General features: G+C 59.5%; 1 protein-coding gene across 2 annotated transcripts; it reads left to right on the top strand.

The window, feature by feature from the left end:
• Window positions 1-10,284: 10,284 nt before the first annotated feature.
• EXOSC4 (exosome component 4) lies at window positions 10,285-12,511 on the top strand. Of its 2 annotated transcripts, none has more exons than XM_082720577.1 (3): window positions 10,285-10,885; window positions 11,778-11,984; window positions 12,097-12,511. In XM_082720577.1, exons 1-3 carry the CDS (start codon window positions 10,715-10,717, stop codon window positions 12,454-12,456), a joined length of 738 nt encoding a protein of 245 aa, XP_082576703.1. In that variant the 5' UTR covers window positions 10,285-10,714; the 3' UTR covers window positions 12,457-12,511. The 2 variants fall into 2 exon arrangements, with proteins under 2 accessions (XP_082576703.1, XP_082576704.1); XM_082720578.1 differs by lacking the exon at window positions 10,285-10,885 and adding an exon at window positions 10,958-11,669.
• The last annotated feature ends 110 nt before the right edge of the window (window positions 12,512-12,621 follow it).

Below are 12,621 nucleotides of genomic sequence, written 5' to 3'. Positions count from 1 at the left end.
CCGCCAGCGGCAGCATCTCCACCTGCCGGTGCCTGTCGCGGGGCTGGGTGGCCAGGCATGGTCCACAAGGCGGTGGCAGCCAGCACGACCTCGGGAGGGGCTGGGAGAGTGAGCGTTCCCGCTGCCTAAAGGAGGGGGCTCTTTGGCCTAGCGGCAGCAGGAGCCACACAATGAAGACCGGGGAGGTCAGAATCCAGGGACGGGGGTGAGTCAGCAAGTGCATCAGGCCGGGGCTGAGCCTGGGGCAGGGGGTGGGGGGCAGCGCACATGGAGGCCAGGGGCCCCTGGGGAGACAGTGGAGACAATGTCGTGGGAGAGGGCGGGGCGCGCAGCAGGGAGCCCCCGGGAAAGGGCTGAAGACAGCAGATTCCGGGTGGCATGGGAGCCCGCGTAAGGGGAGCAGTGAGGTTCACAGGTTCGAGGCCATGAAGGACTCCCTTCCCTCACCCGGGAGCTTCTAATGGGGTGGCTCTGCGCTTTGCCTGTCCTTCCCTTAGTTACAAGGAGTATTTATCTCACATCGTCATTTCCTTTCTGCGGGTCTGCTCGGGGCGGTTTCCACTTGTTAACAGGCAGGTTCTGGGAACAGCGAACTCCGGGGAGGGGGGTGGGGGCTTCACAGTGCCGGCCGTGGAGGGGCCGCCTCTGACAGCCGTGTTCCAGGAGATAGGGCGGCGACTGCCCTAAAGCTCGATGGACATGATGATGGTTCTAAGAGTCGGACTAGGAGCTCCCCGGGCCTCAGGGTTATGGAGTAGGGCGTTTCTGCCAAGACTAGAGACCTTAGCTCAAAGGAATGACAGGCTCAGGGCAGTGAACCTCCAGCCCAGCCCCTCTCAGAGCGGCAATGTGGCAGGCAGAATTCAAAGGCCCCCAAGGATGCCTGCACTCCTGGACATACCCTGTGTCATCCAAGAAGAGAAGGGGCTTTACAGCCACAATAAAGTTATTTATACGTAATTACAGGAGGCATAAAGGGAGATTATGTGGGGTGAGACCTACTGAATCAGGTGGGCCCTTGGAAGAAGAGGTTCCTTCCTAGAGGAAGAGATCACAGCGTGAAAGACGTTCCGTGCAAGGGAGACTGTTTGCCGCAGAAGGGCCACGAGTCAAGGGATGTGGCTGCTCTGTGGGAGCATATCATAAAAAACAGAGAAAACCTCCAAAGTCACAAGATAAAAATGACTTCTTGCACGTGAGGAAACCCAGTAAGATCAACACCTAACTTCTTGACAGAAACAATGGAGGCAGCAAACAATGACATGACACTTCCAGTCCTTCTTTCAATGACTTGAGCAAGAATCCTAAATTCTGGAAAGTGACCTCTGGGAAATTAAGGTAAAATAAAGGCAGTCCATGACAAAGATGGAGAATTTCCTGCTAGAAGACCTGCCTTACAAAAAAATATTTTAAAAAGTTCTTCACAAGACGGAGGCATGGAAGGTCCAGAACTCGCCTCCTTCCAAGGACGCAACAAATTCACATCTACATGTGGAGGGGCCTCCTCGGAAACAGCCCTCAGAAGTGGACGAACAGAGCCTCCGCAACGCAGGACAAAAAGAGACCTGGGTACCACCTGGGTGGCTCAGTCGGTTGAGCATCTACCTTCGGCTCAGGTCATGATCCCGGGGTCCTGGGATCGAGCCCCACGTGGGGCTCTCTGCTCCGCGAGGGGTCTGTTTCTCCCTCTCTCTGCCTCTCCCCCTGCTTGTGTGCAAAGGAAACCATCACAGAAAGGAAAAGGCAATGTCCTGAACAGGAGAGGATATTTACAAGTCCCCCATCTGATATGGGGTCGATATTCGGAATACACAAAAACTCATGCAACTCAACAACAACAACAAACCCACCAAGCAACCTGATGAAAAAACGGGCAGAGGATCTAAGCAGACACTTTTCCCAAGACATGCGGACGACCAACAGACACATGAAAGGACATTTGACATCAGCCGATTGTCAGGGAAACGCAAAGCAAAGCCACAGGGAGACATCACCTCCCGCCTGTTAGATCAGCACGTGTGGGAAACACGGGGAAAGAGCCGGCGTGGGCGGCCGCGTGGGCGAAGGGAACCCTCGTGCGCTGCTGGCGGGGTGCTAACCGGTGCGGCTGCTGCGGAAAACAGCACGGAGTTTCTCAGAAAAGGAAGAACAGAAATGCCCTATGACTCAGGCAGTCCACTCCTGCGTATTTCGGAGAAAACAGAATCCCGGATTCCACCCGCTGTCTGCACCCGGGGTGGGGTGGGGGGTCCGAGCAGCATCATCGACACCGTGAGACACGGCCCGCGCCCGTCACGGAGGAGCGGACAGAGGGGGCGGCTCACACCCACACACTGTCTCGCTCACTCGCACACCCACACACTCACTGGCTCACTGACACTCTCGCACACTCGCTCGCACACACCCCGTAGAGCATCACTCAGCCAGAAACTAGAATGAGAGGCCGCTGTCTGTCACCACACGGATGGCCCTTGAGGGAGTGGCCGCGCGGAGCCAGAGGAGGAGGAAGGAACGTGGGATCTCGGCACATGCGGGAACAAGCTCAGGGAGACGAACCCGCCGGAGCCAGCCGCGGCCCGCGTGGGGCGGGGTTGGGGGGCGCAGCGAGTGGCTGCGGCGGTGGCCTCCCGGTGGGGACCCCGCTGCGGCGAGGGCGAGTGTGAGACTGGGGTCGCAGGCTCACTCAGGAGGTTGTCGACCAATTTTACCTCCATTTCAGCCAAAGGAAAAGTCCTTAGGTGAGCAGCGGTCCCCTCTGACCGTCGCTGAGGTCCAGGTCCCCGGTGCGGCCGGCAGGGCCCTGGGCGACGCCCCGCTGCGGCTTAGGGAAGCCACTCACCGGGCAGCACCGCGGACGCCACCCGGAGCCCAGCACGTGCTGTCCTCTTGATGGACCGGCGCCTCGAGGCCAAGCCGGGGACCCCGCGTGGACACACGGGCGCTGAGCCTCCCAGCCCCCGCGGCAGCAGGCGCGCCCGCCTTGCCAGAGGACGCGTGGCCGCTGACCCGGCAGCCACACGGAGACTCGCCCGGGGCCTCCCGCAGGAAAGGAGGCATCACCCCTCGGCGTGGGAACTGGCGCTGTCCCTTATTGTGACCAGAAGAATGTGGCTGAAGTGACAGCACGCCTCCATCCAGCCTTGACCTTGAGGGCCAGGACTTCCGGGACAGCTCGGTGACCCTGACTCTGGACTTGGACCAAAGGGCGCGCAGCGTGTGTGGGAGGCGGTCTGCTGTCTGGGCCGGGCCTGCGGCAGGACCTGGCACTGGTACCAGAACCTCCCCGCTCCCAGCCCGGTTCCCAGTCCTGGAGGCTGCACCCCGAGGGCCCGTGGCCAGCCGCTGGGCGGAGGGGCCTGCCGGGCAGGACGAGCCAGGCCCGCCAGGCCCCGGCACCCGCCGGCAGAGCCGGGGCCGCTGCTCCCCGAGGAGCCGCCTCCCCCGCACGCTGGCCCCGGGAGGAGGCGGCCTGGACGTTGGCGCTGATGGTGGTATGTCGGGGACGTGGAGATCATCTCGGCGACAGAGGACAGAAAGGGTCTCAGCGCAGGCTGAAGGCTTGAACCGCAAGCACCGCGCTATGGGGGCCGAAGCTTGGGCGAGTCTCAGGGATTAAAATCGAGGTGTTCACAGGCGCGTTCCTTCCAGAGGTTCCGGGGAAGAATTCTCGGGGCGCCGCACTCCTCTGCTTGTCGGCCTCTGTCCCCACCGTCACTCGCCTTCTCTTCTCTAACCGAACCCCCGTCCGCTTCCATCTCGCAAAGACGATCGCGATGACGTCGAGGGCCAAGACAGTCTACCCGTCTCCACTGAACCATATCCACAAGCTTCCTTTTGCCCTAGAAAGTACCGTTCACAGCTTTCAGGCCTGGGCTCTGGGTCTCTGGAGGGGATTCCTGTTGTGCCCCAATAATGGGTCCGTGATCAAAGGAGCGAGACTGATACAAAGCGAAGGTCAAGCAAAGCTTTATTTCACGCCAAGCGTCAGGAATCTAACCGAACGTTCGGGGCCACACCTCTTCCAAGAGAGGGCGACCCCTCTCTGTTTCACAGACTGGCTTCGAAGGGCAAAGGCCATGCGGTCGGGCCTGGCCACGCACAGGTGACCAATGAGATTGTAACACACACAGGAAAGTCCACAGTGATGCAGGTGACCAGTGGAGTTACAATTTACCCTAGTAGACATTTGACCCAGCCTATCACACCTTGGCTGGGATTGGCGCCAAAAGGGCTCCCAAAGGGCGGGGCCCATACTCCTTGGTAACCAGGGAGACAGTACGCATCCCCCACTGATCCGCTGTCTCCACCGGGCCTGACCCACCCTTGTATCTGGGCTTTGTTACCTGGAGCTGGTTTCTGGGACTTGTTTTTAAGTGAATCCCCTGTGGGAAGGGGAGCAGGGACAGTTTAACTTTAATGAAATCCTTTTGCTAAATAGGTCCTTACAATTCCTCAGCCCACCACACCGCGGGACACGAGGCCTTCTCCAGCCACACAAGAACGGTCAGCAGCGATGCTGCCTCCCTGGCCGGGGGAGCCTAAGCCCCAGCTGTGCTGACCCAGACTGGGCTCCTAGGAAGCCAGGCTTCCATCAAAGATGGGGTGGGGTGGGGGTCAGTAAAGCTCACAAAGCAGCTCTACAGGGTTCCCCCGTGAGCAGCGCTGGCCACTGGGCAGCACAGTACTGGCTGAGCCTCATCTGGAGGGCCCAGCAGAGGAGTCCCAGGGGCCTGCACCGCTGAGCTCGTGATGTGGGACTCACCGTCGTCCCAAGTCCCCCATCAGCCTAATGGAAAAGTGACCGTCTGCGGAGGGCCCTGCACATTCCCAGCTGGTTACTGGCCCCCTGGTGGGGGGGCCACCATTGGGATATGTCTGTGCTATCTTCAGGGGTCAGGTCTCTGGGGACAGGCTCACTGGGACGTCAAGAGGCTCACCCCTCATTCACACAGCCCCTTCCCGGGGGCAGGGGGGCTTGGTAGAGCGTTGATAAGGCCGCATTTTGTAAAACCTGCAATAGTAAAATAATCACCATCAGTTCAAGCTCCCTTCCCATGGCGACGGCCCCTGTGCTGCATGAGCGAGAGGGGCTGCTTGGAAAGGGGCCTGGGCTGCGTTTGCGGGGGGGTTAGTGGGAAGAGCCACTTCCTGGAGTCCCTGAGCTGTTGCCTCCAGGGACACACCTACGCTGTGCGCCGGGGCACCTTGGGCAGCTGAGTTGGCCAATGGGTGTCATCAGTTCAAACCATGTCTAAGGTTGTTTAGTCACAAACAAGAAAACCACGAAGGCCCTGAAACCTCAGGGCTCACATGTACACGAAACTTGACAGAGGGCTCCTCAAATTTAATGATCCTAAAAACTGACACCCTATTACCCACAGGAGCTGTTCCCTGAAAATAACTTTTCTAAGCTATAGTAAAAAGAAGCTTTAATCAAACATGTTAGAAAAGAGACTTCTCTCTGTATGTACACATCACACACTGTTGTCATTTTACTTGTAGTCATCCACACCCACTGTGGGGATCAAACTCACAGGCCTGAGATCAAGAGTCACGTTCTCCACCAGCGGAGCCCGCTGGTGGTCACCCTAACAGGCCATCAGAGCGTGCATCCAAAGAGCATAGGAAAGCGTGTTAGAGAAATATTTCAGAAGGGAAATTCATGACATTATGTGGGTTCCCTGTGTTTTGTGATGTTTGTGATGCTGCTCAACTCTGAACAATTTATGCTACGTGTTACGGTTTCTTTTCTCACTCTGTTCGCTTGATTTCGGACACATGACTTCACCTTCTGTTTTGGGAAACAGCACTCTGCAGGAAGGAGGCACACAGCAGGGCTAAGAGCGCTCTCCTTTGTGAGATGCGCTCGCTCCCGTTAGCAGGTGCGCTCGCTCCCATTAGCCGGTCCCTGGGGGCTTCCGTCTGGGGACGGTTCCGCCATTCCTGAGGAGTGGCTCACTGAGCCTGCTCTGTGCAAACCAGTACGAGGGCTTGTCCCGCGCTCCGGCCTTCCTCCCAGCCCTCTGGCGTCGGGGTACGTGCTAGATGGAGGGCGCCTCCCTGCCCAGCCTCAGTATGGAGTCTCCCACGCACTGTCACCCCTGGATCCTGGGGGGTTTAATGTGTTGTGTGGAGAAGGTTCTGGAAGCTGTGCTTGGTTCCCTAACTTTGCCACATGAACCTTACTCCTTTGCTGATTTGGATCACTGTCCTTTCTCTGTAATAAATCTCAGGCTCGGGGCGCCTGGGTGGCTCAGTGGGTTAAGCCGCTGCCTTCGGCTCAGGTCATGATCTCAGGGTCCTGGGATCGAGTCCCGCATCGGGCTCTCTGCTCAGCGGGGAGCTTGCTTCCCTTCCTCTCTCTCTGCCTGCCTCTCTGCCTACTTGTGATCTCTCTCTGTCAAATAAATCAATAAAATCTTAAAAAAAAAAAAAATCTCAGGCTCGAGTTCAACACCTCTGAGCAAGTTGCCGAGTCCGGAGCGGTCCTAGGGTCCCAAACGTAGTCCCCAGATCTGCGTACATGTGAGCCGCAGCCCTGGATCTACCCAGGGGTACAGCACAGGGTCAGAGAATCGACGGGGCAGGAGTGGCCCACTGAAGTGCTCGTGCTGCCGGGTTGGAGGTCTTAGTTCCCGGGGGGCAGAGGGACACTCCCACCAAGGGACACAAGAAAGGTTCCACTGGCCTGGGGGGAGCAGCCACCACCCGGCCACTTTGGGCCCTGGGCTCCTTAGGCCCCGGACCAGTATCACGGATTGTCCTGGGCAACTAGTGTCACTGCTATGCAGGAGAGTGTGGGACACCTGCGGGACTCCCACCCGCACCAGTGGACAGCCACCGCGGCACTGACCCGATTAGAAGGGGGACAACACAGGCTCAGCCTGCTGAGGGGAAAAGCCCCAGCCCCCCCCCCCCGCCCCCAATAACCAGCCAGAGATCCGAGGGTGGGTGGATGGCAGGGGGTGAGTCCCGAGGACACCGGCCATCCCGGCCTCAGACGGGGGCAGGTGCAGGGGCGTGGCTGGCTCCCCGCCCTCACGCTGCATTCAGCTCGGAGACCCCCTCGAAGGGGACACTGTGCTGGCAGGACTGGGCTCTTGCCTGCTACAGTGTGTCGGTCCTACCTGCTCTTATGTCCTGATGTTGGTTTTGCCTCTCTTGAGGGTCAAGGTCGGTGTTCCCCTCCCTGGAGCCCGAGCAGAACTTTGTGACCACCTCCTCCCACAGAGGCTGCTGGGAATAACACTATACGATTTCCGAGGCTTGGTCTTAAAACACCGAATGTGCCTACCTTGTTGTCTTCTGAGGTCAGCTGGAGGTCACCTTCCAGGAAGCACTGGCTGCGCGGACAGGCCATGCCCCGGCGCCGTCTCCGGTCCGGATCAATAGCCGGCATCAGTCACCGACGACATGGAAGAGGAAGCCCTCAGGACCAGAGCTGTCGCCATCTGCCGTGCGCACCAGCAGGAAAGATGCTGAGCGCAAACCACCTCGATGGGCCTAGACAAGCCCCAGCACTGCAAGACTTAATGACATGATTATGCTTTGTTACTCGATGTGGCTGAGGTTACCCAGCATGAGACACACAAGCCCCGCTAGACCCGTCCTAGAAGCAGCAAGCACGTCTTCATTTCGAAGGGGAACAAGGCCCATTTTATTTCTTTATTTCTTTTACTTATTTTAAAGATTTTATTTATTTATTTGTCAGAGGGAGAGAGAGAGAGCACACAAGCAGGGGGAGCAGCAGGCACAGCAGGCAAGGGAGAAGCAGACTCCTCACTGAGCAGGGAGCCCGATGCAGGACTTGATCCCAGGACCCCGGTGATCATGATCCGAGCCGAAGGCAGGTACCCCCCCAGAATAGAAATTATTAAATTTCTACTATCTAGAACCCATTGACAAGTCCTTGGAACAGGCAGAGCGACTTTCCTCTAGGGGCTCGGATGCCTCGATGCTGACACTTTGCTAAAGGCAAGAGGCAATCCTAGCCCAACCCCCAGGATCCCGTAAGTCTACTTCAACATATACAAATTTGGGGTGCCTGGGTGGCTCAGTGGGTAAGAATCTATCTTCGGCTCAGGTCATGGTCTCAGGGTCCTGGGATCGAGACCCACAGGGAGCCCCACATTGGGCTCCCTGCTCAGTGGGGAGCCTGCTTCCCCCTCTCTCTCTGCCTGCCTCTCTGCCTGCTTGTGATCTCTCTCTGTGTCAAATAAATACATAAATAAATAAAATCTTCTTTAAAAATACTGATGCATAGTTTGTATTGTACACGTGCAAGCTCATATTCTTTTTATTTTTTTAAGGATTTTATTTATTCATTTGGCGGAGAGAGAGTGCACAAACAGAGAGGAGAAGCAGAGGAAGAAGCAGACTACGTGCTGAGATCCCTTGGCAGGACTCACTCCCAGAACCCCAAGATCATGACTTGAGCCAAAGGCAGAAGCTTCACCATCTAAGCTGCTCAGGCGCCCCTCATATTCTCTTTAGATAGTAGGAAAGACGTTAGGGTTGGAAGGACCTGGCCAAGAAAGAATTCTTTTTTTTTTTTTTTAATTTATTTATTTGACAGAGAGAAAAAGTAGGCAGAGACGCAGGCAGAGAGAGGAGGAAGCAGGCCTCCTGCTGAGCAGAGAGCCCGATGCCAGGACTCTGGGATTATGACCTGAGTGGAAGGCAGAGGCTTTAATCCACTGAGCCACCCAGGCGCCCCAAGAAAGAATTCTTGAAATGTCTTTGGTGCAAAAAGGTGGTTTTATTAAAGCACCAGGGTGGGACTGGGGGCAGGTACAGCTGCACTGGGTCCTGGGGAGGGGCCCACTATATATTTCCAAGTTGGGAGGGGTTAGGGAGAGTGCGGGCCTCCCAGGTATTTTGGGAACAAGGTTTCCAGGACCCTGAGGGGACAGCTCCTGTTAGAAGGTCATGCACTACTGTTCCATGAAAACTCAGTCCTGAGACCTTTCGGATGTATCTCAGTGCATGTATGCTTGCGGCGATGATGTCCACCACGTATCTTGGGGTTTAGAGATAAAGGAAGTTTCCAGAGGAATTTTTATGTTTTTTTTTTTAAAGACTTTTTATTTATTTGACAGACAGATCACAGGTAGGCAAGAGAGGCAGGCAGAGAGAGAGGAGGAAGCAGGCTCCTGCTGAGCAGAGAGCCCGATGCCGGGCTCCATCCTGATGAAGTTCTAGAACCTAGGAGAGGTTCGGTGGGCTGAGTTCAGAGCCGATGACCAAGAAAGAATTCTTGAGACATCTTTGGTGCAAAGTGGTGTTTATTAAAGCATAGGGATAGGACCCGTGGGCAGGAAGAGCTGCTGCTGCCCCGGGTTGTTGAGGGTAGGCAGGTTACACACCTTGTGGTTGGGGGAAGGTGAGGGGAAGGGAGGTTTCAGCAGAGTTTTCATATGTTAAAGAGGGCCTACAAGGTGCAGGGGTGGGGGGCTTGCCCTTGTGGCTTGATCAATGTCGTCTTTAGGTCAGCCATTAACATCAAGATAGTTGGGAGATCCTTGGTGGGTGTTATGATCCTGCTGTCACTTACATTCCCTTCTACCTCAGCCTCCTCCAGTTTCGTTTATGGTGGGGAGGGAGACATTAGGGCTTCAGGAACCCAGAGTTATTTGCCTCTGGAACTTTGTGCTATTGATAAGGGAACCTCCCTGTTTGTAGATCTCAGGACATCTGCAGAGCAACCGAGATTCCTGTCCTGCAGGATTGTGATCCCTGCAAGTCAACTATTTATCGTTTTATGGCAGTCAGGGGCGCCTGAGGAAGGCCACACAGATTACGGAGGGGAGCGGGTGGAGAGGGGGTGCGAGGCGCCAGCTTCTGCTCTGTCCTCAGCCAGCCTCCTGCTCCCTCATCAATCCCAGGACCCCAAGATCATGACCCCAGTGGAAGGCAGAGGCTTAACCCACTGAGCCCCCCAGGCGCCCCATCGTCAGTACTTTTAACGGAGCAACGTAAACACTGAAGTGTAAGGACAAAACACACGCAGCCTCAGCTTGGGAGAATGAATGCACTGATGGCTGCAGAAGAACGAGAAACCATCAGAGACGGGACGCGGCTTCCTCCGAGCTGCGACCGCCCACCGGACCCACCAGGAGCCTCCAGGCAGGCCCAGCCGCAGAGAGAAGGCGGCAGCCCGAGTCCGCCGGTCGCAGGTGCAGGCGCGGGGCGGGGCGGAGCGGGCGCAGGCGCAGGCGTGGGGGGGGGGGGGCGGGGCGGGCACGACCGGCGCAGGCGCAGGCGCAGGGGCTCGGTGGGGGCGGGGCCAGCGGGGCGCAGGCGCGTGGGGTAGAAGCCGGGGAGGGCCCGGGCAGTACGAGAGCTGCCCCCACGACGAACCCGAGGGGGCGCGACGGGGGCAGTTCTTTCCCGAGCCAATCTCCACCTCTGGCCGCCGTGGGCCAGCTCCCCAAAACGGCCGCAGGCACCGTCTTCCTCCCCTGGCTCAGCACCGCCGAAGATTCTCGGGGCCGGAAGGGAGGGAAGCGGCGCCGCGGGGGAGCGTCCTTTCCCAGGACCAGAGGTGGGCGGCGTGGGGCCGCCGGGCGCCCTGGGGGAACCCTAGTTCTCCGGGGCCGAAAGTGGGCGCCGGACCGCCGGAAACCGCGGGCGCCGGGTGGCCGGAAGTGCGGGTCAGAGCCGCCGGGAACTGCAGTCCGGCGGGAGACGGAAGCGCGGCCCGCGGCCCGGCGCCATGGCGGGCCTAGAGCTGCTGTCGGACCAGGGCTACCGCGTGGACGGACGCCGCGCCGGCGAGCTGCGCAAGATCCAGGCGCGGATGGGCGTGTTCGCGCAGGCCGACGGCTCGGCCTACATCGAGCAAGGCAACACCAAGGCGCTTGCGGTGGTCTACGGGCCGCACGAGGCGAGTGGGGCGCGCGAGCCGGGCGGTGCCGGGGCCTCGGGGGGCCGGGCCGAGCCTCGGGGGGCCCGGCCGCGCGCTTCTGTTCGCCCAGCCCCTGCTCGGGGCCGCCGCGGCGCACTCGGAGTCGAAGCCGGAGCCCCCGCAGCGTGCGGCGGCGCGTCCCCCCCGGCGCACGACCCTGGCCGTTCCGCTGGCGCCGGGCGCGCCCTCCGCTCCCCTCCGCTCCCCTCCGGGCCGGCGCCGTCCTCGGGCTGCACCTGACTTGCGTGGCGAGCGGCTCCGCGGCCACCCCGCGCTTCCCTGCCTCTCCCTGCCCAGTCACCTCGGGCGTCCGTTCCGGGAGCTCCTCGCTGGACGCCTCCGTGGGCCGTCAGCGCCCTGAGGACGGGGCCGGGATGAACCTCCCGGCTCTACCGCCGCGTCTGCATTGCCGGAGAAGGGAGGAGCGAGGCGGGTTTGCGGGGCGGAGGGCTGCTCGCGGGGAGGCGCGGAAGGACTCCCGGTGGGACCCGGTCGTCTCAGGGAAGCAGCAGCTCGCCGCTCGGTCGGTCAGGGACACTGTTGAGGGTTTTATGTCGCCCGTGGGGGGAAGCTTGGGAGGCAGCGGAGCAGACGGCGTCGGACCTGGGATTTGCGAACCTAGCAGCTGTCGCTACCAGTGGAGAACGGCTGGGAGGGCGTGAGGCAGGGAAGAAACGGGGAGGCCTGGCTAAGAGAAATGCTGTCCAGGCGCGGTGGTGGCTTAGAGACTGGCCACGCAGCCCTCCCGCAGGCTGCTTTGCAGGTAAAGTAGGAGGGTGGGAGGGAAGCTGAGGCCTGGGTCTGAGCCGGAGGAAGGTGTAGTGGGAGCTGGGGAGCAATGAGCCCGGCTTACGTGCCCTTCCTCCCCCAGATCCGGGGCTCCCGAGCACGAGCCCTGCCAGACAGGGCCCTGGTGAACTGTCAGTATAGTTCCGCGACCTTCAGCACAGGTGAACGCAAGCGGCGACCCCATGGGGACCGTAAGTCCTGTGAGATGGGCCTGCAGCTGCGTCAGACCTTCGAGGCGGCCATCCTCACACAGCTGCACCCACGCTCCCAGATTGATATTTACGTGCAGGTGAGCAAGCAGCAGCCGTCAGCCCCGGGAGGGAGAGGGGGGCCCGGGCGGGGAGGGTTTGGGAGCCAGGGGTCAGGAGCCTAATGGACGGATGCCACGGGGGCTACTGCAGGTGCTGCAAGCAGATGGCGGGACCTACGCAGCTTGTGTGAACGCAGCCACGCTGGCAGTGCTGGACGCTGGAGTACCCATGCGGGACTTTGTGTGCGCCTGCTCCGCTGGCTTTGTGGACAGCACGGCCCTGGCGGACCTCAGCCACGTGGAAGAGGCCGCTGGCGGTCCCCAGCTGGCCCTGGCCTTGCTGCCGGCCTCAGGCCAGATTGCGCTGCTTGAAATGGATGCCAGGCTCCACGAGGACCACCTAGAGTCGGTGCTGGAGGCCGCTGCCCGGGCTGCCCGGGACGTGCACACACTGCTGGACCGCGTGGTTCGACAGCATGTCCGTGAGGCCTCTGTTTTGTTAGGGGACTGAACATCTGCACCCCCGCCCCCCGTTCCAGAATAAAACCCACACACAGTGTGCTGAACTTTGATCTCCCACGGGCTTCCACACCCTCAGAGCCTGGCCTGGTGCTTGCAACCGGCGGGTGACTCGGGACCGTCCCTGTCCCCCACACATGAAGGACCTACTGCTTGC

The sequence above is a fragment of the Mustela nivalis genome (genome assembly GCF_964662115.1).
Source record: "Mustela nivalis genome assembly, chromosome: 2".
Lineage (NCBI taxonomy): Eukaryota > Metazoa > Chordata > Mammalia > Carnivora > Mustelidae > Mustela > Mustela nivalis.
Note: the sequence above shows the minus strand (reverse complement) of the source record. Positions and strands in the feature narration are given on the sequence as shown.

Excerpts from the sequence above, each read along its gene's own strand:
- EXOSC4 (XM_082720577.1), top strand. The coding sequence starts at position 10,715 with ATGGCGGGCCTAGAGCTGCTGTCGGACCAGGGCTACCGCGTGGACGGA. Across the intron at positions 10,886-11,777 it reads TGGTCTACGGGCCGCACGAG|ATCCGGGGCTCCCGAGCACG; the intron begins GCGAGTGGGGCG and ends TTCCTCCCCCAG. Across the intron at positions 11,985-12,096 it reads AGATTGATATTTACGTGCAG|GTGCTGCAAGCAGATGGCGG; the intron begins GTGAGCAAGCAG and ends GGGCTACTGCAG.